Source organism: Chenopodium quinoa, unplaced genomic scaffold, assembly GCF_001683475.1.
Source record: "Chenopodium quinoa cultivar QQ74 unplaced genomic scaffold, ASM168347v1, whole genome shotgun sequence".
In the NCBI taxonomy this organism is placed as follows: domain Eukaryota; kingdom Viridiplantae; phylum Streptophyta; class Magnoliopsida; order Caryophyllales; family Amaranthaceae; genus Chenopodium; species Chenopodium quinoa.
In genome coordinates, this window is record NW_018742914.1 from 1,937,898 (window position 1) to 1,964,419 (window position 26,522).

Below are 26,522 nucleotides of genomic sequence, written 5' to 3' on the forward strand. Positions count from 1 at the left end.
CTAGGTGTAGGCGTCGTTCGAAGTGTGCTTCCGTCAAAGCATGTGTGAATATGCTTGGCACTCATAGGAAGTGGGAATTGACATAATACGATTAGGGACAAGGAAAGTAGGGAGCCGCCAACAAGTTTTTAAGGAACTTGTAAACTGTTTACGGATCATAAAAGGCAACCACGAATAAGGGACAACGTAAGACAACATCAATTGACCCGTGAAAGTTACACCCCATTCATAATCCATTAAATTACTAACTCCATATGGTTCGGAACCACGAAAGAAGGATTGGGGATGATGGTACGAAGTGAGTCATGGAGTCACATTCGCCCGTATTGGCCTCTAGTCAATGAAAGCATTCCTGTGATCTCAAAGCCATGCAAACAAAGATTCAATTTGCTCCAAACTATTATTACGCTAAATTAGTTGAATATTAATGCAACATATAATTCTAAAATTTGTGATCACTTGATTAAAAAACAAGATTAAAAAGGAACCTAAACCGGTCGTCCAAATTATCTTATTAGGCGTGATTTTCAATTACATATTCCCTTTAACATGCAATATGGTGATCATAAATAATAAAATAATGAACATTGATATTAGAAGCAATTCAACAATAATAGCGTTAGTCAAATCAAATAATAATCCTAATCATGATACTAGCAATAAGAATAATAATAAGAGTAATTAAGTGATTAATTAATCACTTTCTGCGTTTCCTTGAATTGCTACATCATGAATAAATTGTTAGTAACTTCAACAAAAATATAAATCAAATTGAAATTAAATTAAAGGAAATTTGACTTTTACTACCACCAAAACACCCTTGTTTCACTTTTGCTACCCATCTAAAATTTTATTTTATTTTACTACCATTCAAACCCGAAAATTATAAGTTTTGCTACCACTTAACCTTTTCCGTTAATATTTCCGTTTATGGGGCCCACAAATCACCTCCTTTCATATTCTTCTTCTTTCCCCACGAATCTCCTCGCAGCAGCTCCATCCCACACCCAGCCCCACCCATTCTCAGGCAATGCCATCCCACAACACTAACCACAACACCCATGGCCCCCATCTCACCCCTGTTCGGCCATAGCGGTCGGTAACAACCACCGCCGGACTACTATTTCCAAATTCCAATTGTACACACAGAAAATCCATACCCCCAAAACTAATTTATATGAACTATCTAAGCTTCATTTACCCAAAAATCATCGTCTTCCTCAACTAAATTGTATTCTTTCTTCACACTTTTTGGTTATGCAAAGGTTGCCATGAAAGATGGAAATATTTATATATAAACATACCCAAATACTAAAACTAAATTACCCATGAACAAAATGCAAAATTATACTGTAATTTAAAACTTTGAACATCTTGAAGCTTGGATTCCACATTTAGCAACTCTTCCAAAACTTCATTGGTGCAGTCCATTTCCCAGAATTTTCAGCTCTTCGTGTATGTAAAATTTGTACTTTTCAATCAATTAAATTAACCCCAAATCGTAGTTCAAGAGATCAACACCCAATTAAATTTGTAAATGAATTAATCAAAAGCCCCCAAAATTTTAATTAATTTATCCCAAATTGAGAACCCTTTGCTCAATTATTTTAATTTGAGGCCAAGATTTCTTCAATTTATCAAATTGATGAGATACTTTGCTGACGTTTGATGGTAATGATCGATGTTGACGATTGTGTGGTGGAATGTTGCCGGAGAATGGGTGGGAGTTTGGGATGGGGCTGCTATGAAGAGGTTCGTGGAGAGAGGAGAAGAAGAAAGTGGAAGGAGTTAAATAAATGGGTTTCTCAAATGGAAATTATAACGGAAAAGGTTAAGTGGTAGCAAAACCTATAATTTTCTATTTTGAGTGGTAGTAAAATAAAATAAAAATTTAGATGGGTAGTAAAAGTAGAATAAGGGTGTTTTAGTGGTTGCAAAAGTAAAATTTTCCTTAATTAAATAAAAGTAGAGTTAATTTGGTCCAAACCTTCAGTTAATTATACCTTTCACGCCTTGGTTTAAGGACGGAACCTTGGGTTAAGTATGGACTCCTTGGAGTGCTTAAGGGAAGTATTATGCAAGAATAGGGAAGCTAGAAATTAGGCTAAAGTGGGAGAAGAAAATGATTTTTGGTGTAGGGAGAGAGAGAATGATTTTTGGTGCCCCGAACTGCAGAAAGGAGGGGGATATTTATAAGGGAAATGAGTAGGGGATCACACAAAAGATAAAATCCTAAATTTGGGTGTCGTGACACGTCAGATTTTTGGCGCGACACGCCAAAATCTGGGGTGACACGGGACAATGTAGAGTGACGCGGGGAAGTAGCAGCCCTAAAATGATAAAGCACGTGCAGTTGTGTACGCGGAGAAAACACGGAAAGATCCCGTGTCACGGTATGTGTTTAGTGACACGCCAAAGGATGTCGCGACGCGGTAAAGTCCACCGTGGCGCGACAAGTGGCGTCGTGTCACGGTGTACAATTTTTCCAGATTTGTGCGAGATTCATGAGCGCGTGAGAAAAGGAATGCGGAAAAGACACGAGAAAGCACCATGACACAGTGAAGAATACCGTGTCACGCTACCAGGCGTCGTGCCACATCATCATCCCCCGCGACGCGCCAATTTAGCTTTATGCGCGGTAATTCCAGTTTTTAATACGTTTTTAAAACTATGTTAACTTTTGATCCGTAAATCGGAATAAGGCATATAATATATCTTTGGAAATCTTATCAAGTCTACTTTCCAACCCAATTAGAACAAGGTCAAAATAATTTTTATATTTTAATATATGGCCGTTTTAGTGAAAGGGTGTTGGTTTTAGGCCGAGTTTAGTATTTCGCTCATATCTTCTTCGTTTTAAATCGGAATTGGGATTATGATATATTGTTGGAAAGCTTATTGAAAGGCCTATCTAACCAAATAATAATTAGATCAATATAATAGGTCCACAAAATCAGATTCTCTCGGTTTTGTGATGTGGATACGAAAAGTGAAAAATAGGTTATGATTTAGGGAAATGAGCTTGGAATTGGGTTAGTTTATGAAATGTATTGGATTGAACATGGATTTAAGCACTCCAAAGATTAAATACTCAATCCGACCAATAATGACGGTGAAAGGTTGTTCATCATCGAGTTTTGTTTTAGGGAGACATTTTTAGGTGTCTACACTAGGTCAGTCAGGGGTTACTTTGTCATGGGTTACTTGTGTGTTAGTTGGACACACCGTGTTGTCATTATCCCATCATGCCACATGTATCCCGTCATGCCACATGTAATTTTTTTTATTAGTGCCACATGCCACCGCGACCATTTAACCATTCTTTTTTTTAATCCCTTTTCCCATATTAAAATAAAACACTAGCTTTAATTCAATACATGTATGAATGTTGTTTGGTTCACTTTCCCCAATTTTTTATTAGTTGACACGTTTTGACTTTAGCATTATTCACACACTCTCCTTTAACCTTGTTTTGTGATATATACGTAATAAAATATATAGTTATATGGGGTCTTGTTAAATTCGTCCAATATATATTTTTAAAATATCAACTTTTTAAATTTTTTATAACCGGTAATTAAAATATATTAACGGTTGAATTTGTGCATTGACATACGTGACTAAAGAAACGTGTCAACTAAAAAGAAACGGATGAAGTATCTTCAATAATTAACTTTTAATAAATATATGGGATATCTACCATAATTCAACAACTTTTTTAAAAAAATATCCATTTATAATATATTTAATTTATTTAAAAAGTTAATAGAAAATTAGTAAAAATAAGGTTTGGTAAAAATACTTCCAGTTCAATAAAATAATTTAGGAAAAATGAAAACTAATAATCCCACCGTTGTCATTTATGCTCAAAACAATCCCACTGCACCTTTTCAAAATTTTTAAACAATCCCACTTTTCGAAATTCGAAAATAATCCCACCTTTAACCCTCATATTCTTAAAACAAGCTTTTTGACCTACAAAGTGTTATACAGGTCGATCAACTTTTTTTTTTTTTTTCTCTTTTTTTCATCTTCTAACTTAAGTCTCCTTCCTCCTTCCATGGCCACCACCACACTAGCCTCCCCCCGACCACCTTGAAACCCCCTAATTCCTAAATTTGACCACCCTTACTCGAAAATTCCCCTAACCCATGTATCCGACCACCCCTTACCCGAAATCCGACCACTGCTGCCAACCCTATACCCCTAATTCGACTACCGCAACCACCCCAAACCCCTAACCCGACCACCTACTGAATCCTTTAAACCCGACAACACACGAAACCCATTGATATAAGCCCTTTTTATCAAATTTAATTTTTTTTCTTTGATTTTACTTTATTAATTAATTTGATGCTTTTAACTTGATTTAATTCTTCATGATTCTTTTTTTTAATATTTTTTGAGTTGTTGAACAGGAGCAAGTTTGATGCGATTTGGTTGATTGCAAATTGCAATCACTAGAGAATAATGACTGTAATATGTATGATGAGCTGTAAATTAACCCAACTTGATTGTATTTTATCATTGATTATAATGTGATGCAGCAGAAATCTAATGACCAGAATTAGTACAGAACAATCGAACAGTACCCTGCTCCAATCCAATTTAATGGATGAGTAACAGATTGATTAGCTCAGAAGTAATCCAAAGATGAAGGGAAACTTAGAGAGTGATAATCAATGAGGAAATGATGATAACAGACTAGAGAGAGAAAGAGATTAGAGAGAAGGAAGGATTTGTATTAATTTCGGCATAATGAATTACAACCACTAATTTGTGAAGATTGGCCTTTGATATTTGCAGTAACATGTTGGTGGCTTTGGAGGTGGAGAATTGAAACAAGCTTTAATCGAGATTGTGAAATTCCTATAGATCAAGCGGCCTTTGTGTTGACTAGAGTTGGTGAAATTAGAAGGGCTTATTCGATGGCCATTAGTCACAGATCAAGCAAGAAGAGAAAAAATGATCTCTTCATTCGATGGGAAGCCCCTCCTTTGGGGTGGGTTTGTCTGCATACAGATGGGGCTGCTAAAGGCAACCCAGGCCCTGCAGGAGCAGGAGGTATTATCCGAGGACCGAGTAGAGAGATCTTTGAAGCTTTTGCCATGAATTGTGGTGCTTGTACTTGTACTAGAGCCGAGTTACTTGCTGTTCTTAGGGGACTTGCTATCGCATGGAATGGAGGTCATAGAAGGGTAATTTTGAAGATAGATTCGCAAGTTGTGGTGCGTCTGTTGGAGGATGCTACTCCCTCCAACTCCCCTTTCCTTCATATCATTCGAAAGTGTAAATCATTAATCTTGCGAGACGGTTGGGAAATCACTATTGAGCACTGCTTTAGAGAGGCTAATAGAGCAGCCGACTGGTTGGCTAACTTTGGTGTGTTATCGGAGCAGAAATTGGTTATTTTTGAGGCGATCCCGGTAGATCTTCGAACTATTTTATTGGAGGATTTGTGTGGAGTGGCTCTTCCAAGATTGGTTCGGGCTAATAATGAGTAGTTTTTTGTTAGGTTTTTAGTAGTAGTTTCCTTTTTGTTTTTTCAGTTTTTTAGTTTGTTTAAGGTTTTTCCTTCTTTTGGGGCTTGCCCCTCGGCATCACCAAAAAATAAATAAATAAAAAATAAAAAGGAATCTAGTTTTTTAGGCTCCTTCCAGCTCAGCATTTCCTAACTTAAGCTCAATTTCAGCTATCATCAATGAAACAGTGACCATATTACCCTCCAACTGGCTAATTCTTGCATCATAATGTTCACTAGAGGCTAATGATCTAGCCTTTGCTAAAATTACAATTTCTCAAGGTCTTCTATTCGCCCGGGATGGGGCTTTTGTTTGCTGGCAAGGGACAGGGGTGGTGTTGCTGGGTAGTCGGGATTCAAGAAGGAGAAGGCTGAATCTTTTTTTTTTTAAAGTACTTTTTTTTATTAAAAAAAGTAGAATTGAACCAATTACAACGTGACACATGATAAATTACCTTCTAAAAAAAGTTGCCAATTTTACAAACTTGTAAAAGGCCTGTTATGAGAATTTGAGGGTTAAAGGTGGGATTGTTTCTAGATTTCAAAAAGGTGGGATTGTTTTGAGCGGAAATGACAAATGTGGGATTATTAGTTTCCACTTTTTCAATAATTTAATTCAATAAAAAAATATTTCAAGTAAGTAATAATATAGATTATAGGACCGTATTTAATATTCTATCCATAAATTTTACACTTAAATCACTTAAAGTAAATCAACCATCTGGGCATAAAACTAGTACATATAAATGGGAGTTTTTTTCCCAAGATTTTAGAAGCCACGATAAAATTTCTTACGTGTCACGCATGATTCTAAATTTTGTTATAGCCAATTACATGAGAGATTTGTAATTTCTTTTAGAATTAAATAATTCAAATGCCACGTAAGCAAAATTGACGAATGAGATTTTAAAGTTTAATTAAATTAAAAATAAAGCATTATCTTTTGATAATGAATTTTATCAAAATATATAACGAATGAGATGAAATTTGATAATTTAATTTTAAATGATATACTACGCGAATAAAATAACAAATTATCACATACATACAAATTAAAAGATATTTGTTTGTAAAAAATAAATCGTCCATCAAACAGGCTTCATCTATTATCATATCACTAATAAATAAAGCTTCTCTTGCAGCCAGGTAACAAGACAACAACATTTGACATTTCAATTTTTTGCCAAGTATCGTGCCACGTAAGCGACAAATAGGTATTATTTTCACTCATATGATGCTAAGTAAGCGATTCTTGGATAGATTTTTTTTAGATAAATATTTTATATAGAGTTTTATTATCACTATACTTCTAATAAATCATATATACAAAATTAATTATGAATTTTAATTTCATACATTCGGTTTTATTTCCATCATAAAATTTGTTTCAAATTTTTGTTTAAAATGATATCTATTTATAATACTTTGTAAATTTAATTTAGTTAAAAAAAAGTAATAGAAAATCAGTAAAAATACATTTTAATCAGCAAAAAAAAATTTGTTTTGGTAAAAATACTTTCATGAAGTAACAATAATTTTAAGTCAATTATAACATAGATATCTATTTTGAAAAAACCACAAAATTTACACTATTATATGATATCGTATGTCTAAATATCTTTCATTGTCAAAATGGATTATATGTCCATATTTAACATTCATTAAGTTAAGTTTATCCTAAAATTTTATTAATAATGTGGGCCGGACATCGCCTAGGTATAAAACTACTATATATATTAAAGGGAGTTTTTTCCCATTTTATTTTTTAAAATATTATTGTTGCGTCATTCTCATATGTTTATTTTCAGTTCAGTTTAGTTCCTATTTTCCCTCTCTTATAAAATATACATTTCAGTTCAGTTTGTTCTGTTCAGCTCCGCTGCTAATTTCCCTCTCTTATAAAATATTCATTTTGGTTCAGTTCAGTGCAGTTCAGTTCAACTTAGTTCAGTTCAGTTCTGTTCAGTTTAGTTCAATTCAGTTCAGTTCAGTTCAGCTGAGTTCAGTCAATGAGAACTGACCCTTAGGATTAATATTTTAAAAATGCTACAATCAAATTATGCCGCGTAAGATTAGTTTTTTTTTTAAAAAAATATGCTACGTAGGATTATAATAATAAAAAAAAGCGCCACGTAGGATTAATAATTTCGAAAATGCTACAATAAGATTATGTCACATAAGATTAATTTTAGAGCATCACATAGCAAAAATTTATATTTTAGCCAATAATAAAATTGCAATTTATTTTAGATTATGTCATACCGTATGGCCGGCTGAGATACACCCAAACACTGACCAAGTAACCCCTAATTGATTGAGTAACCCTTGATGGATTGAGTAACCCTTGACTATCCAAGTAACTCTTGAGGAAGTAATCTCGACCTCATGGTGTGACCAGCCACATATGAAATTTTGTGAAATAAAATACTCCGTATTATCTTTTTATATTACGAATTTTATTTAAATATGAGAAACAAAGTTAATAATTTATTTTATAATAAAAAAATCAAGTACCAAGCAAGCAAATATCACATTTTTTTGGTGTTTAGAGAGCCACAAGCGAATATCACAAAGTTTATTTAGTAAAATAATTTATTTGAAAAAATACAAACAAGCCGTGCACCGCAGGGGTTTCATCTAGTTATATATAAAGTAATATATTTCGTTGACTACCAATAATAATAATAATATTACCTTTTTGTCAAAAAAAACTCAAAGGAAAATAAAACTCAACATATATATAAATTAATATCATTAGAAAAAAGAATTATTTATATATAATAAGTTCGTACTTAGAAAATTAATCTTGTATTTTTATTCATATAACTTAAAAAATGAAAATATATATGTTCATTGATATTATTATTATTTTTTTGTTAAGGAAATGTTAATTGATATTATTAATTAAAGTTATATTATAATGATCTTTAAATTAAGTAGAATAAAAAAATTTAGTCTTATCTTTGCATGTTTTCAGTACAAAAAAGATGGAAGTGGGATAGATCAACAACAATTTATCAAAATTATTTACTATTTACAAGTGCATGCATGTATTGTGCTCATTTCTATAATTATGCTTACTAATCTTTAAATGTTTCCGTTTGAAAAGATCTTTGATCATAAAATGACCAAAGTCCAAAGATTATTAGTCTTTGAATATAAAAAGACCAAAGAAATATTATATACTATGAATATAATTATTCTACTTTCTAAATAGCAATCGATTTTAAGTTTTTAACATAGTGTCCACGTCAAAGAATATGTATTCCATAGAATATTTAGTAAATATACATGTTAATTATATTATTTTGATATTAGTATAATCAGTTATTTTGGTATCGTTAGCAATGAGTTAAGCCTCGTTTTCTTCACCTTATTTTTGCTGAAATGAAATTATTTTTACTGAAACAAAATTACATTTGCTGAACTAAAATTATTTTTACTGACACAAAATTACATTTGCTGAACTAAAATTATTTTTACTGAACTTAAATTAATTTTACTGAACTTAAATTATTTTTGTTGAATTGAAATTATTTTTACTGATTTTCTATTATAATTCTTCTTTAAGAAAACTGAATTTTACTGAACTGAACTTATTTTTACTGAACTGAAACTATTTTTACTGAACTGAACTTAATTTTACTGAACTATACTTATTTTTACTGAACACAAATTATTTTTACTTAATATTATTTTTTAAGGTGAAGAGAATAGGGCCTTAGTATTATGTACTCCTGGATCATGTACTGCATACCTATTAAAATTAGTAATTTATTTACCAAACTAAGCTTGGTTTAGTGAAAAAGGATGTATCTTCCAACCTTGAGGTTGGGGTTTCAATCCCCACTAGAGGCAATAAAAATAACATGAATATTATAAACCTAGAGCACCTTGCATTGTGCATGATACTCCAAGAATAAGAGGTAAGAAAAATGTCCACCTATTTTATCTAGGTAGATGCACTTGCAAGATTGTGAATCAAATTTATCCTTAATCGGAGGACAATTAGCAGCATAACAAAGACAACCAAAGACCCGAAGTGTATCATAGGAAGGGACTTGACCAAATAAAACACTCATGCGAAGTTTTACAATCTACCTCTACTAATATACTAAAAGACGTTTCCAACAACGTCCACGTGTCACGTAAGCTCCCCTCACTACGCCACGTCATCCATTCAAGTACTTATAACGCCACGTGGGTCTCTCTTCCATTGATTTTCATTACATTTCATGCACTCATAATCATTATAAAAAAACTCGTAACTTCTATTTCAAGAACTAAATGTCTTACCACCAAGCTATGTGATTCTTTATGTAATTTTTTTAATACAAAAGATTAATATGTAGCAAATGACAATATGAATAACAAATTTAATTACAAGAAAATTAAATCTTAAATTACAATGTATATTAATGATCAGTTAGTTTCATGTAATAACCCGGGGCATCGACCAAGCCCAAAAACTAGTTAAGAACATGAAAAATATAGGAGTCTTATTAATCAAATGAATAACAGTCATAACGCATTCACCCCAAAAATACTTAGCCAACTTAGCTTGAAAACAAATAGCATGAATCACATTTAAAATGTGACCATATTTATGCTTCACCCTAGCTACCATTTTTGTAAGTCGTGTCAACACACGAAGTTTGATGCTAAATTCCCTTTTTAGCAAAAAAAAAGGCTAGGACACTAAGCAGGGGAATTCGTTATCACTACGTACCTTTTTACCTTTTGTTAAAATTAAGTCTTTTTATAACACAATTACACAAATCTCCTTTTTCAATTGGCTGATTAACCTCATATTTGCCAACCAAAAGAAAAACCCATGTAGAACGTGAAAATCATCCACAATAGTAAAAAAAAATTAAATAACGAGCGTCATAACTTGAAAAAATTTTATTCCATCCCTAAACATTATAATGTATCAAATCAAATATTCCAGATGCTTTACTCATACTTAATGGAAAATAGTTTCGGGGTTGTTTAATTCTCTCTCTCAAAGTGCACCTTGTAGGCATCTTTCGAAGTGCACTTACGTTAAAGCATGTGTGAATATGCTTGGCACTCTTAGGAAGTGGGAATTGACGTATACGATTAGGGACAAATAAAGTAGGGAGAAGCCAACAAGTTTTTAAGGAACTTGTAAATCGTTCATTGATCATTTAAGGCAACCATGAATAAAGGGACAACGAAAGGCAACAATGATTGACCCGTAAAGGTTACACCTCAGTCATAATCCATGAGATTACTAACTCCATATGGTTCGGAACTACGAAAGGAGGATCGGGGATGATGGTACGAAGTGAGTCATGGAGTCACATTCGCCAATATTGGCCTCTACTCGATTCTTATAATGAAAAGTGATTCTTGTGATCTCAAATGCATGCAAACAAAGATTCAATTTGCTCCAAACTATTATTATGCTTAATTGGTTGAATATTAATGCAACATATAATTCTAAAATATTTGTGATCACTTGATTTAATAACAAGATTATAAAGGAACCTAAACTGGTTGTCCAAATTATCTTATTAGACGTGATTTTCAATTACATATTCCCTTTAAACATGAAATATGTTGATCATAAAAAATATAATAGAATAAGCATTAATATTGGAAGCAATTTAACTATAATATCGTTAGTCAAATCAGATATAAATAATAAACCTAATAATGATAATAGCAATTTTAAAATATAATAAGAGTAATTAAATTAATTAATTACTCACATTCCGCGAGTTCCTTTAAATTGGTACACTATAAATAAATTGTTAGTAACTTTAATAAAAAAAATGGAAATTAAATTAAATTAAATAAATGTAGATTTGATTTGGTACAAACCCTCAGTTATTTATACTATTTACGCCTTGGTTTAAGGACAGAACCTCGGGTTTAGTCTGGAATCCTTAGAGTGCTTAGGGGAAGTATTATGAGAGAATAGGGAGGCTAGTGTTTAGGCTAAAGAGGGAGAAGATAATGATTTGATGATCAAGATTTTTCATGATTGAAAATGGGGAGATATTAATTACCTCTATTTATAAGGAAAAATAAGGGTCGAAGAATTAAGAAAAGATAAGAATTCGAATTGGAATAATACTCTTGCGATAGACAACAGTTTTTGCGGTTTTTGTTTTTATCTTATCTTTTGATCCAAAAATTGGAATAAGATAAATAATATGTTGTTGGAAATATGTTGAAGTCTAAGTTCTAACCCAATTAGAATTAGATAAAAATAAATTGTAGAATAAAAGATATGGCTGAAATAGTGAGACGATGTTAGTTTTGGATAGAGTTTGATATTTCATTCATATCTTTTCCGTTATAGCTCGGAATTGATATTATAATGTATCATTAGAAAGATAATTTCAAGGGATATCCAACCATATAATATTTGGATAAATAATATAAGGAGCAAAAATAATATTTGCCTATCTTTAAATGTCTTTCAATTTGAATAGAAATAGGACTTTCAAAAAGAAGAGTTTTATTCAATTTAAAACTCTTTAATTTTCTCTTTTCAAAAAGAATAATTAAGATATTTTAGAAACTTATAGAAGCTTTCAATTAATCTTAATTAGTTTATGGATGGGATTAAAGCTTTTGGACCCTCCACATGATCATTGGGTTGAGGTAAGATGGGATTCGATTCGGTTTGGGCTCAGCTTAGTATTTTGGTCATAACTTATTCGTTATAACTCGGATTAGGGCTTATAATATATCGTTGGAAAGCTCTTTTCAAATGGACTAAATATTTTTATAAAAAGGACATGAAACGATTTATTTTAAAGGACACGAAATGAATTATTTTGGGTTTAAAGGCACGAAAAGAGGAAAATAAGTTATGGTTTGGAAAAATGGGCTAGGAATTGGTTTGTTTATGAAATGTATTGGGATTGAATATGAATTTAACCACTCCAAAATTTAAATACTCAACCCGACCAATGGCAATGAAAGGTTGTTCATCATCGGGTTTGGTTTTGAGGAGACATTTTTAGGTGTCTACACGCCTACGTAGAGAATGTTGTGAATATTATTGGCATTCGTAGAAAGTTGGATTTGACATTATAACGAAATGGACGATAAAGTAAGGAGTTGCCAACAAGTTCTTAAGGAACTTATAAATTGTTCATGGATAATTAAGGGCAACCACAAATAGGGACAAACTGAAAGACAATAATGATATAACCCATGAAGGACCCACTCCGCAATGATCTTTAACTGTGATTATTGGATATTTGGGGATGATGGTATGAATCGGATTATGAAATCAATTACGCTCATATTGATTCTTATAGCGACATATATTTATTGCAACTCAAAAGACATACAAACAATATTCGATTCGCTCCAAACTAATTAGTCTAAGTTAGTTGAATATTTATTGCACACAGATTAATAATTATTGTACTGTGATGATTTCGATTATGCAGCAAGACTACTGACAACCTAAACCGATTGTCCAAATTATCTTATCAGGCATGATTTTCAATCACAGATCTTGATCAAAATATGCAATATGGTGATAACAACAATAAATAGAATAAATTAAATAGATATGCATAGAAATATTGGAAGCTACTTGAGAAGAATAAAGTAACAAATTTAATTAAGCATTCTAAACATGATACTATTAATTATTAAAACAAATTTAAGCATGATGCTAACATGACTAATATAAAGGATAAACATGTTGCTAATAATTAAAAATCAATCCCTATACAAAATGCTAGCAAGAACAATATTATGGAATTAATTTAACTAAAAGAGTAATTAAATCTACTTACGTTGATTATGACCTTGAAATTTTCAATTATGTCATTGTTATTTTAGAAAAATACTACAAGAGGGGGCCGTGGTAAATTGTAGTACTAAGGGAATTAGCTAACTTTTTGCGAAAATATAAAAGCTAAGGTAAAGGAACTCAAAGTCACAAAAAGAGATTTTAGCGCGGAAAACTACTTGGCCCTAACAATTGTAAGAATAAAAACCATGACCACTTGGGATTTTAGGAAAGATTCTTTACTAGAATAGGGAAAACAACCTATTACAAGCTAAAGACTCTATCTCCAAGTTCCTCAACGAACTTGGAGTTCGGGGCAGTAAGTCCCTCAACCTACTGCTCTTCTCTTTTCTCTCTTTCTCTTCTTCCTTCTCTTAGAGTTCACTCAAACTCCCAATCCCCAATTACAACTCTTGAAAGAAATACTCTAATGAAAGTAATTAAGAAACTTATCAACTTAAAGTAGAATGCGACTCTTGACTCTTTTAGAAAACAACGAAGATAGAAAATATGATTGAGCAAGGGGGTAAAGTTTTCTAGGAAATAACTTCGATATACATAGGAAAACATAGCTTGATTAAAACGCCACAACCTCCACTACTTACGCCACTAGTGCTGCACATCAACGCCACTATTCTCCACCACTTCTAGAGCTGCAAACATGTCCTAGAAACTAGGGCACGTTGAACCTCTTAGAAGCAGTTTCTTCGTTAAGTAGAGAAGACTTAATCAACAGTTAGTTGCGCAAGTTCAGGAAATCAGTTATGCAAGCTTTTTGAAAGATATTTTTTCCGATATAAAACGATATTAATTTGAGACAAAATCAGAAAAGATATTTTCAATAACAAACTTTCCTACAATTTTGCAATCTTTAAATTCTATCAAAAATCAATTTTCAATCGCATTTTACTAAGTATACTAATTCTAATTATTTTCACTTACATAAAACCTAAAATAAAATTTCTATCGTAGTCGTCAACTACGGACGACTATACTAAGGGATTAAATCTGAACCGTTGATTTATTAGTTGTCTAATCATAGCCACCCAATCCAACACCTAAGCTACACAATCATCCAAGGATTGTTTGGTTACTTATTTTTTTTTCTTTTTTTTTTTCTTTTTTTTTTTTTTGGTTTTACACATATGAATATATTTTTTTTTTCATTAAAATCGAAAAATAAATTTAAATATTTCATCTTCAACCTAAGTCATCTTTCACATTATTAATCTTTTATGTCATCTTCATCCTAAAACCTTCATCTTCAACCAAAACATTCATTCTCCAAATAAACTAACAATTATGATTTAAAATTCATTAATGTGTTGTTTGGTTAAATAATTAAGGATTAAAAATAAATTAGTTATACGTAATTAGTTTCATCTTTAATTTTCTTCATCAACAATGTTCATTTCAACCCTTATCAATGGATTATTAAAAGAAAAATCTCCATTGCTAACCTTAACTTTTATCATCAATTTCAAACTTCATTCATTAATAATGTGAAATTAGTAGTAAAAAAAATGATAATCATTACGTTAATATCTATGTTTTTTTAGTCAATATAAATTGTAATATGACATCAATTACATGTTTTATGTCTAAGCCACCATTGGTGAACATCAAAAATTAGCAGTTAATTCAAAAAAAAAAAAATTAATAATACAAAGAAAAACTAAAAAAAAAATTGGAAAATATGCGTGTGATAAGAGTATCTTTTAGTCTTCAATTCTCCACCATCTTTGCCTTAAGATAGGATCATGATATTTTAAAAATATTTCCAAAGGATAATTTTCTTTATATTTAAAAAACACTTTACGTATATTATTTATACATGGATTTTTTTTTTACTATTTTTGCATACATTGAAATACTTAATTAAATTTGTTCAAAAAAAAATTAATTATATGTATTGGAATATTCACATTTAATTAAATTTTCACTTAACAATTCTAACTATGTTTAATTAATAATTATTAATAACTAACATTGTTGTGACATAGGAATATCTTAAAATCTTTTCATCTTTGCCAATAGTTAATCACTCATCATATGTAACGTAATAATATCTTGTTTCTTTCTTTTACCGTTTTTCTACAACATAAATCCCCAAAAAGAATCTGAATACAAATTTAAACCTTGGTGATTAGTGATTTAAGGTGGAACATTCCATTATGTTTTCATCTTTGCCTGTAATAAGTACATTACCCACTATTTTTTTTATTGAAAACACCAGTTTTTTTTTTTAGGAAAAGCGAGAGAGGATTATGATGAGGTTAATCTATTTAATTTAAAATTACAATAAGGTTAATCTATTTAAATTAAAAATTATAAAAAAATTACTATTATTGGTAGTGATGTATAGTCAAATTAAAATTAGGGGTGGGGGTTTATCAGTTGGTAATTTAATATATTATGCCGTTAATAAAACTAAAAAAATGTTGAAAGAAATTTCTAACTTAGATTTTTTTTTTAAAAAGCAAAAAATAAATAAAAAATGTAAGGGTTCAATTCGTTTGGCATCGCTATGGTTTTTTGTTTTTTGGTTTTTTGTTTTTTTAAAGTATATTATATATGTAACATAATGAATCAAAAATTATTTAGACTTATTAAAATCATAATAATTTTGAAAACTTGCAACAAAAAATTAACTGGAAACACCTTTTTCTTGTTTCTTGTTTTTGGTTTTTAGTTTTCTAAAAAACAGGAAACTGAAAACCAAAAATGATGCCAAACAATACCTAAGTTGTAAGTTAGACCATTATAATCAGAATTTCGCTTTTAGATATCCTCAATTTCATTTTGGGCGTATGCAAAATTTGAATGTCATTAGTCAATTAGAACGATTGACATATATAAGACTTTATTAATTAAAATATAGATCACGTGCGATGCATACAATGTTTTTCATTTTGGGTATACCTAAGTTATATGTGAGCGTACCTAAAACGAAGTGGTTCAATTTTTTTTATTTATTTTACAAAATATAGAAGTATATGGTTATTTCGGATAATCACATCCATTTTTAGAACTCCTGGCTAGATTTATTGTTACTCTATTTAAATGAGGTCTCATCAGCATAATCACGGTTATTATTAAAGTAGAAAGCCTGAATTTAAAAGCTGAAATTAACTTCTCGGCCAAAACATTACCTGTTACATGACAATCCTTGTTTAGATTTAGATAGCATTTATCGTGAATTAATGGAGGGATATACGAAAACATATTGAGGGATTGAGTGGACGAAGTGGCAAAAAAAGAAGTTGAGTGAGTGTACTGTCATGGCATAGTGAGGGGGCATGCGTGGCGTAGTATTAATTGTATAGATTCAGACTTTAATTTCTACTTTAAAAAGAATTGTGATTAACTTATATTATGAGACCTTGTTTAGATAGAGTGACAATTAATCTAGTCAAGATTACTAAATATGAATGTGAATATACGAAATAATTGTATTAATATTAATTTATGTATTTTGTAAAAAAAGAAAAAAAAAAAAGAATTGAACCCCTCTGTTTTAGGTATGCCTAAATATAACTTAGGTATATCCAAAATTCCAAAAGTGACAACTTAATCTAGAAAGACTGACAATTAATCTAGTCAAGATTACTCCGTATGTGAATATCCCAAATAACCATATTAATATATATTTATGTATTTTGTACCAAAAAAATAAAATAAAATTGAACCACTTTGTTTTAGGTACGCCCAAATATAACTTAGGTATACCCAAAATGGGAGATAGTTTATACTCTGTGATCTATATATTAATCAAGTCTTATATTCCTCAAGCGTTCTGATTGCCTAAAGAATATCATTTTGGGTATGTCCAAAATTAAATTGGGGATATCTAAAAGCGAGTTTTATGTATACTTTGTGAGTTTGTTCTATGCAAAATAAATCCATTACAAAAACAAAGAACTAATCAATATTTCTATGATTCTTGTGTGTACGAATTTCAATAAATATCCTCGGAATAAAGACAAACTAATCTTTTTCTTATTATTTTAGGAGTGACTAGAAGTTATTTGGGATCGCCTAGTTACGGTTTTTGTTACGTACTACGTACATTCAAGTATATATTATTGCTTAAAAATTATATTTACTTGATGTCAAGTTGTTTTTTTAGAAACGAGTGTGATTAGATGAAGTAATGATTGCTATATAGTATATTTCTATGAATTTGGGGAAAATATAAAATATCATTTTAGATACTCCCAAATTTTACTTAGGGATATCTAAAAGAAAAATTTTAAGACAAGAAAAAAGATATTCATTTTGGATGCATCTAGGGATGGCAATGGGTCAGATGGAAGGGGTGCAAGAATATCAATGCGGCTCCCGTAAGTTTAGTTCAGTTCAGCTTATTATAGGCGTTAGACTAAGGGCTGTTCTTTTCAACTTATTTTTAGTTCAGTTTAGTTCAGTTCAGCTCCTGTAAGTTCAGTTCAGTTTCATATCTTAATTTCCTTCTCTCATAAAATATTCAGTTCAGCTCCAATAAGTTTAGTTCAGTTCAGCTCGGTCAATCAGAACAGGCCCTAATGGCATGTTCACATTTACTTAATTTCAGTTCATTTCAATTCAGTTCAGTTTAGCTCTAATCAGTTCAGTTCAGTTAAACTCCTAATTTCAGCTCAGTTCACTTCAGTTCAGCTCCAGTCAATTCGATCAGTTCAGCTCAGTTCAGTAAATGTGAACAAGGCCCTAAATCTTGCATATATTCCACTTTTATTGTATACAAAGTATATAACTAATAAAGTTTTATTTAGTTTTAACTAATAATAAAAAAAAATAATTTAGTTTTAACTTATAAAGATATATTCCACTTTATTGTAAATTCTAATCTTACATAAATAATTATTTAGTTCTGTCAAAAAAAAAATTATTTAGTTAGATTAAGATATTTATTTATTTAGTTATATACAATTAATCTTAAATAAAGATTTATTTAGTGTTAGACTAAGAACCGTATCAATGCAAATAAATATTCCACTAATTTTATTGTGGAGTATGTACAATCTAATACTCCCTCTGAAACAATTTACTCGCAACAATTACTATTTTTAACCATAATACATTACTCGCAACAAAGAAAATTATTTCCTATTATGGTAAGTTTTTAATGGTGAAATGACTATTTTACCCTTAGTTATTTCTGAATTTTTTTTTTAATCCCTAAACACTACTTATCTAACATTTAATCAAATACACTTAACCTAATCTAATCTAACCATTCCCACCAAAAATAACCCTCCCCTTTCTGATTTCATTAGAAATCATTCAACTCCCCAACTCCTCAACTACCAGAATTGAATGAAGATCAATCAATTCTCCTCGTTCATGGTGCCCAGACTCTCCTTATTCTGGAAAATTCTCCAGATGAACATTATAAACCCTAGATATATTCTATTTCCCTCATTTCTCTCTCATTTTCGTCCTCTGTTCTCTCTCTTGAGTGAAACCCTAGTTCTCTCTCTGTTGTCTCTGTTTAATTTCTGTGGGAATGAGTTCCAAAAAAGCGAAGAAAGAGTCCCAAATTCGTCCAAAAAAGGCTGAGGAATCCACTGTGTACATCGCTCGTAGAGGATCTGGAGTTATCAAACCAGTTCGTCGCTGTTCTTCTTCGTTTTCTCGTTACCCTGGAGGCAAAATTGGGGCGAAATTATATTTTTCAAGCGATGAGGAGGAAGTTCTGGAAGTACATCCGTTTCAGGCCGTCCCTGTTCCGCCGGAGGTGGTTACTGAAATAATTTAGTTGTTGGTGCTGAGAAAACGACGAAGGAAAGCCCCAAAAATGCTGTTCTTGACGCCGTGGTGACGCCGTGGTGACTAGGATCCCTGCTACATGGCGTATCTGAGGGACAAGTACCCTCATGACTTTCCCCCAGATCTCTGAGCATGCAACGTAACTATTACTAAACCCTAATTTTATGAATTTTGCCTAAATTTGAGTCCCTTTGACTAATTTTTGGTTGTGATATTCATTCCTTGTTTGATATTTTTGGGTAAAAATGTTGTTGTTTGGTTGTTGTGTACAAAATAAAAAATTGTGGCTGTTTTGAGCTTTATTTATGTTGGGTATGGTTGTTGATTGTAGTTTTTGAGTTGAATTTGTTGATTTCGTATTGGCATTGTTGGTGATTGTGGTTATAAATTGGGGGTGTTTGCTCGTGTGCTTATGTTGGTTGAAATTGTTGCTTTGGGTAAGGGAAATTTGTTGTTGTATTGTTATATTGGGCACTTGACTTGAATTCATTGGCTACATGTTGTTATGGTTATATTGTGAGCATGAATTGCTTGGCTTGTGTGGATTTTTGTTACTGCCTCTAAGTTGCTTGGCTTGTGTGGTTTTTTTTTTTTACAGTATGGCCTATGAATAGGCTGTTGTGGGTTGGTTATTGTTGATATGAGTCTGTGGGTTGGTTATTGTTGATATGAATAGCCTTTGGAATACTTTGGTTTGATGTGTGTTGATGTTGTTACCTATGAGTCCCCACAGTTTGAGTCACTCCCTGTCATTGGTATTTTGTGATGATGCATTGAGTCCCTTTACCCACATTGCATCATAGATATAGGTTTTCCATATGATGAAGGGACTCTTATGACTTGAGCCCATTACTTAAGGGAGCTCCAACATCTTCTAACAGAGGATGTTGTTGAGGTGCCTGTTAATGGTGGCTTATATGGTTAAACCAATCCCATCTGATGGAAAAAACAGACAATAACCAACCCATACTTTAAACACAGTGTTTACTTGTTAATGCTATGATTTCATTTGCCCAAAAAATTGTTGATTGTACAAAGTTCCATTTCAATAATAACTACCTACTAAGACTGCCTACCTACTCTATTTAACAAAATACGCCTAACCATTACAAAACAAACAAAAACTTAGTTTTCAAGTTAATGGTTATGTGTGGCAGTCTTTGGTCTTCTGACTTGGTTGCTGATGAGTCCTTCATTTACAAAAAATTACTTGTTGTCTTGTTCATTTACAAAAAGTTGCGTGTTCTTACTTTCTTGTGTGACCTTCAATCTACATCTACTTCCATATCTTCACTTTCTGGTTGAGGTCCTGTGGTTGGAACAAAGAGGGTGTTGAGATATTGCAATGTCTCTGCAATTAGTGTCCTGTCTACCTTCAAAATGTCCTCCAAAGTCCCTTGCCTGTCTTGCCTTGCTTTGCCAATATGTGGTGGATTGTAGTTGTTCCCTCCTTGTTTTTCCAATACCTTAATCATGCAAGCCTGTAGTGCGATCCAAGTGTACCTATTTAGTGTTGGATCAAACAACTCAAATGCCTCTGCAACTTTCTCAAGTAGCTCATCAATATTTTTTGGGAATGACTGGTATTGTATGGATTAAATTGCCTTGAACAAACCTAGGTCTAACACATTAAGGTCTGGTGATTGGGAAGGTTGGAAAACAAATTGAATGTTAAACCCATTAGCTTGTGTTGCTGCCAAAAACTCTTCATCTCTTGGTACTTGATGTGGCCTAGCATTATCCCATTGTATGATAACATTCTTTGATAATTGTGTTGGCCATTGTGCATGAATTATTGGGATGATTTTGTCTAAAATCATGTGCCTAATAGCTTCTTTGTTTACATTCTGAATCTCTTTAGTCTCCATTGTGCCTGCTTCTCTGTTTTTGCTTTTCTTTTTTGCCCTCTCATGTTTCACAAAAAGGAACAAACCATACTTCCCTGAGTGAATAAGAATCTCATCTGCAGCATAAAGTGGTTTTCCCACCATTCCCATGAACATTGCCTTTATCTTAAACCTTTTAGACTGTTGTGCTTTGTATGGGACTTCTTCATTTGGGGTTAGATAGAAAGTCCTTGTCTCTGGGTCTAGGTAGAACCACTTCTCTTCAATGTGTATGTGATGTTGCATATCCATAATTGTAGGGTCCCCCTCACTTGGAATTGGATGAATGTGTTGCAAAACCCACTTAAGCCTTGCAACTTTGTGATTTTCTGATAATGTTGGGTGATTACTTGCAGACACTACCCTAAGTCTGCCCCTTTTCTTCAACCTGTGTATCACCATATGATTGACATGTAGAGCAGCACCATAGCTTCTGTTTGTGGTTCTCTTGTAAAGTGGGACAGACATAAGCCACTCATCAGAGTATTCAAATGGCTTGCGACCAGTTTTCCCTAACTTTTTGGTTCTCACATCCACTACTTCTCCCAGTTGCATGTGTTGTTTAACTATTTTTAGCCACCTGCTTGTAGTAGATTTGTGTACATGATGTTTCTTTGCCAATGAGGTCAGCATTCCTCTTGGCAGTGTGTCTCCTACCATATTAAGCATAATATCATCAACAATCTGCCTTTTTTCTTCAATGTTTAATTCTCTGCTGCTCCTCACAAATAAGTGTTGCAGATTTTGTTGCTTTGTATCTGTTTCTGATTATGCTGATGAGATGTGTTCATGTTGTTGCTGCTGAGTTGCCTCTTCAGTTTCTGACCCAGAAGAACTGCAATTTTCTTCCATCACCAATTCCTGCTCCATGAGCAGTTGGTTTATGGTGAAAAAATCATCCAACATTTCTGCCATGAGTCCCTTATTTTTTTTTTCAGATTTGATGGTAGGTGATGAAGTGGAGTGACTTGCCTTTTTTTGGGAGCTTTCAGTGGAGCCTAATTCGTGTACAAATTCACTAATGTTGCTACTACTAACACAGCAATTAGGAATTAGGACTAATTTCAAATTATGGTTTTTGTAATTTTCCAAACAGTTGGTTGTATCCTCTAACTTCTTATTTTGAAGAATTCTAATTTCCCCCCCCCCCAATACCCTCCTGTGTTTGAATGAGGGTCTTGAATGAAACAGCTACTCCTTTTTTATAAGGAGCTTTTGGGTTGGTAAAATTGTTGCTTTTGCTGCCTGTCCAATTGTTTTTGAATTGCTTTTAAATTTTGTGAATTTTTTGGGGGGAAAATGAAATTTTTGGGAGGCAAAAAAAATTCCCTCCCAAAAACACCCCTCCCTTCACGTGAATAAGAGAAGGAAAGAGAGGGAAAATAACAAAGGGGCCACATGGCCTCCACTAAAAAGGGACCACCTTTTTTCCCTCCTTTTTTGGCACTACTAATCACATGCACTTTACTTTAATTTACTCCCTTAAAAACTTTTGCCTAGCAGTCCGTTCTCCCCTAGTTTGTTGCGAGTAAATTGTTACGGAGGGAGTATATCTTTATTTATGATTTAGTCATATACTCATACATCATATTATTTGGCTGACTTGTAGCCTAATAATTCTCTAGTAACTTGTACCTAATATTTGACGTTCAATGCAAAAAAAAATTTCTTAAACTCACGTTTAATGCAATAATCACGGAATGTATATATATTTTGTGATAATCTTTTGAGAAGAATATATTTGTGATATTTTAAGAATGATTGTTCAAAAAAGTATTTTAGTTATGGAAAAGATTTTTTTCCTTACATTAAAACTTATATTTTGATTTTATATTTATCTATTAAAACAATAATGCAAGTTTTTTTTTTTTTTTTTTTTTTTTTTGTGTATTCATCTTCAACCTAAAATCATGTCCATAGCTTCAACATCCAATAATGGCGGATGATTATTCACGAATTCATATGGCTGATCAAATTAAACATAAAATCATACCTATTCTAACAATTAATCACAAAATAATAAGATATAATCCGTAAAATTTCAAGAATGTAGATATTGAAATTGATTACAAACTCTGATTTTAAGAAAATTGAAGCATATATGTAATGATTATACGTTAATCTTAATGAAATCTTATATAATTTGATAATTTTTAGATGTGTTTTTGATGATTAATGAAAGTTGAAGGTTAAATTGGATGGTTCTTTAAAAAAAAAATTCATAATTTGAAAAGGAAAAAAACATTACCCTCTAAAAGTAAGAAAACAAACAACACTTTGCTGACGGGGCGCTGACTGGTCATGACTTAAATGAGGTGTAAATTAGATTTTATAATATTTTAAAACTGTAATATTCAAAGGCTAAGATTAAGCAACAACCATAATAAATGGTTTAGATTTAATGCCTTAACGTAGTCGTCCATAGTCGTTTGTAGTCGTCCGTAGTCGATGACTACGCTAGAAGCTTCCAACCTAAAATATAAAATACTTTAGGCATTATAATTCTCTTAGGAAGTCTTTGCTGCAAGCCTTCATTCTCCAACTTCTACTCTAGAGCTTTTGTTCCTTCAAAGGAACACTGCTACTAATCTTCTGTTTCTTTAAGCTTATGTTCCTTTGTCTTGAATAGTTCTGCAATCTTGATTTATCAAACAACACAACTTATAAAGACATTAGTTCAATCATAAGTTGAATTGTGTTCTCATCAAAACATCAAGGGCAACAATCATGAATAAATCTAGATCCACGCCCACTGGCCAAACACCAGCCTAAGCTAGGGCTGAGCAAAACTACCCGAAAAAATCGAAAACCCGAAAAATCGATCCGTAATTGTTACAAAAATTAGGGTACCCGATCCAATAACCATAACACTTCGGGTACCCGTTCCGATAATTTGTTATCGAGTATGGTTATTGGGTATCATTTTAAAATTAACGGTTACACGATCCGATCTGTTAAGCATTTTTTTTTTCATTACTTATATCTATTTTTAAAAAAAAAAATATAAACTCTTACTTTACTTTGTAATTGCTTTATAATATCAATGATTAGTAATATTATTAATAATTTGGTCAAAATCATATGATATTGTTGTTAGTTAGTGGTAAATTATATCATAATAACTACATAATTAAGTTTAATTATCATTTCTGGATATCTTATTAGGTACCCAATAACCAATCCGAAAATTCGGGTACCCAAAGTCCGATCCAAGTACCTGAACTTATCGGTTCGGGCTATGTATATCACTTTTAGGGATTTTGGTTATCGGGTACTGTAGGCGTCGCTCGAAGTGCGCCTACGTTAAGCATGTGTGAATATGCTTGACACTCATAGAAAGTGGGAATTGACATATACGATTAGGGACAAGGAAAGTAGAGAGCTGCCAACAAGTTTTTAAGGAACTTGTAAACCGTTCACGGATAATAAAAGGCAACCACGTTAAAGGGACATTGATAGGCAACAACGATTGACCCGGGAAGGTTACACCCCATTCATAATCCATGAGATTACTAACTCCATATGGTTCGGAACCACGAAAGGAGGATTGGGGATGATGGTACGAAGCGAGTCATGGAGTCACATTCGCTCGTATTGGCCTCTACTCGATTCTTATAGTGAAAAGTGATTCTTGCGATCTCAAAGGCAACAAAGATTCAATTTACTCCAAAATATTATTAAGCTAAATTGGTTGAATATTAATGCAACATATAATTCTAAAATATTGGTGATCACTTGATTAATAACAAGATTAAAAAGGAACCTAAACCGGTTGTCCAAATTATCTTATTAGGCATGATTTTCAATTACAGATTTCCTTTAAACATGCAATATGGTGATCATAACAATAATAGAATAAACATTAATATTGAAATCAATTCAACAATAAATTATTAGTCAAATCAAAATCATAATAAACCTAATCATGATACTAGCAACAAGAATAAAAATAAGATTAATTAAGTGAATAATTACACACTTTCGGCGTTTCCTTGAATTGCTACATCATGAATAAACTGTTAGTAACTTCAATAAAAATATAAATCAAATTGATTAAATTAAATAACAAGTAGAGTTGATTTAGTCCAAACCCTCAGTCAATTATACCTTTCACGCCTTGGTTTAAGTATAGAACTTTGGGTATTATATGGACTCCTTGGAGTGCTTAAGGAAGGAATGAAAGAATAGGGAGGCTAGTGTTTAGGCTAAAGAGGGAGAAAAGAATTATTTTGATGATCAAGCTTGTTTATGATTGAAAAAGGGGTGATAAGACCTCTATTTATAGGGAAAAAAGAGGGTCAAAGAATTAAGATAAGATCCGAATTAAATCGGAATAAAACTCGATAGATTGCAGTTTTTACGATTTTTGTTTTTATCATATCTTTTGATCTAGTAATCGGAATAAGATAAATAAGATATTGTTGGAAAGCTCTTGAAGTCTAATTTCTAACCCAATTAGAATCAAATTAAAATATTTTGTATAATAAAAGATATGGCCGAAATAGTGAGACGGTGTCAGTTTTGGATAGAGTTTGACATGAGACGGTGTCAGTTTTGGATAGAGTTTGACATTTTATTCATATCTTTTCCGTTATAGCTTGGAATTGATATTATAATATATCATTGGAAAGATAATTTCAAGGGAAATCCAACCATATAAAATTTGGATAAAAAATATGAGGCACAAAAATAATATATTTCTATCTTTGAACGTCATTCAATTCGGATAGAAATAGGATTTTCAAAAAGAAAAGTTTTATTCAATTTCAAACTCTTTAATCTTATCTTTTCAAAACGGTTAATTAAGATTTTTTAGAAACTTATAGAAGCTTCTAATTAATCATAATTGTTTTAGGAATGGGATTAAATAATTTGGATCCTCCACATGATCATTGGGTCGTAGGTAAGGTGGCTTAGGTTCGGTTTGGGCTCAGTTTGATATTTTGGCCATAACTTATTCGTTATAACTCGGATTTGGGCTTATAATATATCTTGGAAAGCTCTTTTAAAGCCCCATCAAAATATTAAATCATTGGACCCAGATTATGGACCAAAATAAACTGGATTAAACGTTTTTATAAAAAGGACACGAAATGCATGATTTTAAAGGACACGAAATGAATTATTTTGGGTTTAAAGGCACAAAAAGTGGAAAATAAGTTATGGTTTGGGGAAATGGGCTAGAAGTTGGGTTGGTTTATGAAATGGAAATATGGATTTAAGCACTCCAAGATTAAATACTCAACCCGACCAATAATGGCGGTGAAAGGTTGTTCATCATCGGGTTTGGTTTTGGGGAGACATTTTTAGGTGTCTACAGGTACCCGAATCGTTAGTACTAATGGTATAGGTACCCGTCCCATGCTCACCCCTACCAGCCACTTACACACTCATGACCCATTCTCTTAACCCACCTGAAAAATGAACACCACAATCGCCACAACAACCCGGCCCAACACTACTAGCTAGAATTATTAATAAACAAATACAAAGAATCTCATGTTATTGTTGTAATGATGATATATCATATTGCAACTCATCCTGGTTCAACTTATTT

The 26,522-nt window shown here is 32.1% G+C and overlaps 1 protein-coding gene across 1 annotated transcript; it reads right to left on the reverse strand.

Annotated features, from left to right (window-relative positions):
* Positions 1-20,344: 20,344 nt before the first annotated feature.
* LOC110728273 lies at positions 20,345-21,625 on the reverse strand. Its single transcript, XM_021907949.1, has 2 exons — positions 20,741-21,625; positions 20,345-20,659 (listed from the first exon to the last, which is right to left on the reverse strand). Exons 1-2 carry the CDS (start codon positions 21,623-21,625, stop codon positions 20,345-20,347), a joined length of 1,200 nt encoding a protein of 399 aa, XP_021763641.1.
* Positions 21,626-26,522: the final 4,897 nt, after the last annotated feature.

Bases quoted from the DNA above. Each gene is read 5' to 3' on its own strand.
- LOC110728273 (XM_021907949.1), bottom strand. From the start codon at position 21,625: ATGGTAGGAGACACACTGCCAAGAGGAATGCTGACCTCATTGGCAAAG. The intron at 20,660-20,740 runs GTTTTCCAACCT...ATACAATACCAG, and splicing joins ATGGGTTTAACATTCAATTT to TCATTCCCAAAAAATATTGA.